Source organism: Myxocyprinus asiaticus, chromosome 12 (genome assembly GCF_019703515.2).
Source record: "Myxocyprinus asiaticus isolate MX2 ecotype Aquarium Trade chromosome 12, UBuf_Myxa_2, whole genome shotgun sequence".
Classification (NCBI taxonomy): Eukaryota; Metazoa; Chordata; class Actinopteri; order Cypriniformes; family Catostomidae; genus Myxocyprinus; species Myxocyprinus asiaticus.
Window position 1 is genome coordinate 1,948,834 of NC_059355.1, and position 3,458 is coordinate 1,952,291.

The window sequence follows — 3,458 nt, forward strand, 5'->3', positions numbered from 1 at the left end:
AAAACATTTTACACAAGTCTTGGGGAAATAAATAACTGTTTGGAATATGTATCCCGAATAAAATATTAAAACAAAGCATTTTAATGAAAAATATTAAGTAAATAATTCCGATCAGCATCTGATCTAATTAATCTATATTGCCGGCTTTACATAGTCTTGTTTATTCAAACCTACCAAAGAATACTGCTTGGAAATGGCAGCACATGAAAACATCCACAGCACCAGCTCTGGCCGACTTGGCAACGGATGTTCGAAGAAGATATTCAGAGAGCTGTAGCTGCAGAATATTCAGTCTTTTCAAAAGTCATCTTTGATTTATGTATTCCCCTAACAACCCCCCCCCCCCAATATAAAAAGAAAGGTTCAATTCTTTGCATTAAAAAAAAAAAAAAAAAAATACATTTAAAAAGATGAGATCTTGGAGATCAGAAACCGAGGGCAGTCTTTTCTTGTTTTTTTTGTTTTTTGTTTGTTTTTTTGTTTTTTGTTTTTTTGTTTTTGTTTTTTATAAGGGAAGGCCAGAAAAAAAAAAAGGGGGGAAAAAAAGGAAAAAAAAAATCCATTCCATATTTTTGGATTATTTCAAACCATGCAGTCTTCTCTGCCAAGTTGGATGGAAGCTTCGTGGATGCCACTGTTCTTCGCATTGTTTCCTTTGAATTTCATCCCTTTGTTTGGGGTTTAATGTCCCATAACAACATACACAATTGCCCGCGTCTTTCGCCTCTCTCAAGCAAGACATTGGGGTAGCAGGAAAGGGGGAATATTTTTCTGTTCATTTCTAATTTCTTTTATTTGTCCAGTTGGAGTTAATGCGCCAAAATTACCTGGTGGAACGAACTTGTAGTTGTCACCCTCTGGTCGCCCGGTTCACTCGGCCCAGTTAAACTTGCATCTTTTAAGTAATCTACTAAAAAATGTCCCTGAAAGAAAGAGCAGACACAGCCTTTTAGGTTAAGACATTTGAGGGCCTGGAAGATGATTATCGGGCGATTTAGGGTTGGGAAGGAAGAGGGTGATTTTTTTTTTTTCTTGTGAAAAAAAAAAAAAAATAGATATATATAACACATCTGCAGTCTCACTCTTATTCCCTCACAATCACAGTATCAAAATGTTTTGCTATCTTGATGATAGTCTGTTTTTTATCAGATTAGTCTTATATATAAAATATTTTTTTTTTCTGTCTATGTCTCACTGAACATTCGTTTGCAGTCCATAGAAGGGGGCGGTGTATCTGCACTCACATTGCCGACCTGAGAATATACATCCTCCGGCGTCTGCGGCACTCCTGGGGGCGTCATCCTTTTCTCTTTCTGTCTCCGATTGCAAAACCAAACTCTCACCACTTCTTTTTCCAGCTGCAGGTTGTCCGCTAGACTGGTTATCTCTTGGGCCGAAGGCTTGGGGCATTTCAAAAAGTGACTCTCCAACGCACCTTTGACGCTCACTTCGATGGAGGTGCGCTTCTTGCGTTTCCTGCCTTGAGCTGCTATCTTGTCGATGCTGGTGGGACTGCCCGTGGAAGAGTCTGCCTCCTCCAGCCATTTGTTCAGCAGCGGCTTCAGCTTGCACATGTTCTTAAAGCTGAGTTGGAGAGCTTCAAAACGACAGATTGTGGTCTGCGAGAAGACGTTCCCGTACAGAGTGCCTAATGCCAAGCCCACGTCTGCTTGAGTGAAGCCCAGTTTGATCCGGCGTTGTTTGAACTGCTTGGCGAAGTGCTCTAAGTCGTCCGAGGTCGGCGTGTCCTCATCGGAGTGCGGGTCGTGGCTATTCACTCCATGGTGTGCTTGCTGGTGATGTTGATGCTGCTGGTGGTGATGGTGGTGGTGGTGGCTGCTGTGATCAAGCTCTGGGGTGTCGCCACGCACCAGACCCGGGTGTACAAGGCTTTGGCTGCCCGGTGGACTGAGCATGCCGTTGACCGTGAAGCCTCCGGGCTGCGAGTATATGATGGACTGCTGCTGCTGTTGGCTCCCGGTTATGGAGGGGATATGGGCAGCGGTTGTGGTACCCCAGGCACCCGCGTGAGTCTGGTGGGGACCTAAATGAGGGGGCCTGTGATGCAGCGCAGTCCCAGAGTGCAAATCGTCTCTCCCCGAATTATTTTTCACGTCCTGCTGCTGTTGTGGGCTGCCTGTCATTCCAACAGGACTTGAGGACCAAGGCGATCCGGCTTCAGCTGCGGCCACTGCGGCAGCAGCAGCCGCCGCTGCAGCATGAGGCAAGGACGTCACCCACTGGTGAGCGTGGCTCAGCATATGTCCCCCGTTGCTCGCTGCCATTGCGCCCTGCATGAAATCACTTTGAACCATTTTCACCGCCGGGTCTCCTCTGTACCCGCCGGACACCGAGGTTACCACAGCACTGCCCTGCTGCATCACACCTCCGGAGTCCGAGTGCACGATCGAGCCGGACGACAGTAAACTGCTGCTGGGTAGATACGGGTTGGAAGCCGCTGTGGCCATTCCGGTAACCTTAGAAAAATGTTTACTGTTCACCCCCTCCCTTTTGCAGAAACTTTGTAATGCAGGCAAATTATATCTCATGAATTATTCAAACTTTAAAAGTCTGGATTGTGTTTGGCAAACACCATCAACAAAAAGCAAGGGAGAGAGAGAGAAAAAAAGAAAAAAAAAAAACAGGATAGGCAAGAGGACAAAATCCGTCTTTTGAATAATTTTTGTATTCATATATTTCGAACATACAGTATGAATGATTCAAAACGGTAAATTCCAGTTTTATGTCAGCGTTGAAAAGCCCAGGGAAGTCAAACAGTCCTTCCACCTTTTTCCTTTTAGGAATAGCTGAAAATAAAGAAGAGGGAAAATGAAAGCTTAAAAAATATTTAAGAAAAAACTTTGCGTCCGTCAGAAAGTTCTGGTGCTTGAAGATGCTTGAAGAAGTTGTAATTTGTCCTTAAAAATATTAAGTCCAATCGTATGTTCCGTTACCCAGTGAAATGTTTTTTTAAACGTGGTTCTTCCTCAATTCTTTTGTTATTTAGCCGCTGCGATTTTCACTTGCTCCGATCCTTTATATCTTTTCTATTCCAGATTCTTTTTATGGTGCTGTAAAGTCTGTCTCTTTGTTCTGTTTTGATGTGTTTAAACCTGCCAAACCGCTCCAGTTGAAGTACAATCCAGTATTACAGTGCAAAGCAGTGTTGCATGCCTTCTTTCTCATTCGCTTGTTCTCTCTCTCTCTCTCTCTCTCTCTCTCTCTCTCTCTCTCTCTCTCTCTCTCTGACAGTTAGCTTAGCTCTGTCCCTCCCTCAGAGCTGGAGGACACACGAGTGTTTACCTTGTGCTACGAACATCGTCCACGTCTTTCCCTCAAATGCTGGAAGTCGGGTGTATGGCTCTCGTTGATTGGGTAGTAGTGGCAAGATTGACAGGTCTGGAGAACTCGCTTCAGGCACTTAGACGTTCCTTCCGGCTATTCCAATTGGTCGCTTT

The 3,458-nt window shown here is 44.5% G+C and overlaps 1 protein-coding gene across 1 annotated transcript; it reads right to left on the reverse strand.

Annotated features, from left to right (window-relative positions):
* Window positions 1-384: 384 nt before the first annotated feature.
* On the reverse strand, window positions 385-3,251 carry pou3f3b (POU class 3 homeobox 3b). The gene is given in 2 exon segments (XM_051712542.1): window positions 385-1,220; window positions 1,223-3,251. Coding segments are annotated over 2 exon segments (1,356 nt in total). The 5' UTR covers window positions 2,550-3,251; the 3' UTR covers window positions 385-1,191.
* Between the last annotated feature and the right edge of the window lie 207 nt (window positions 3,252-3,458).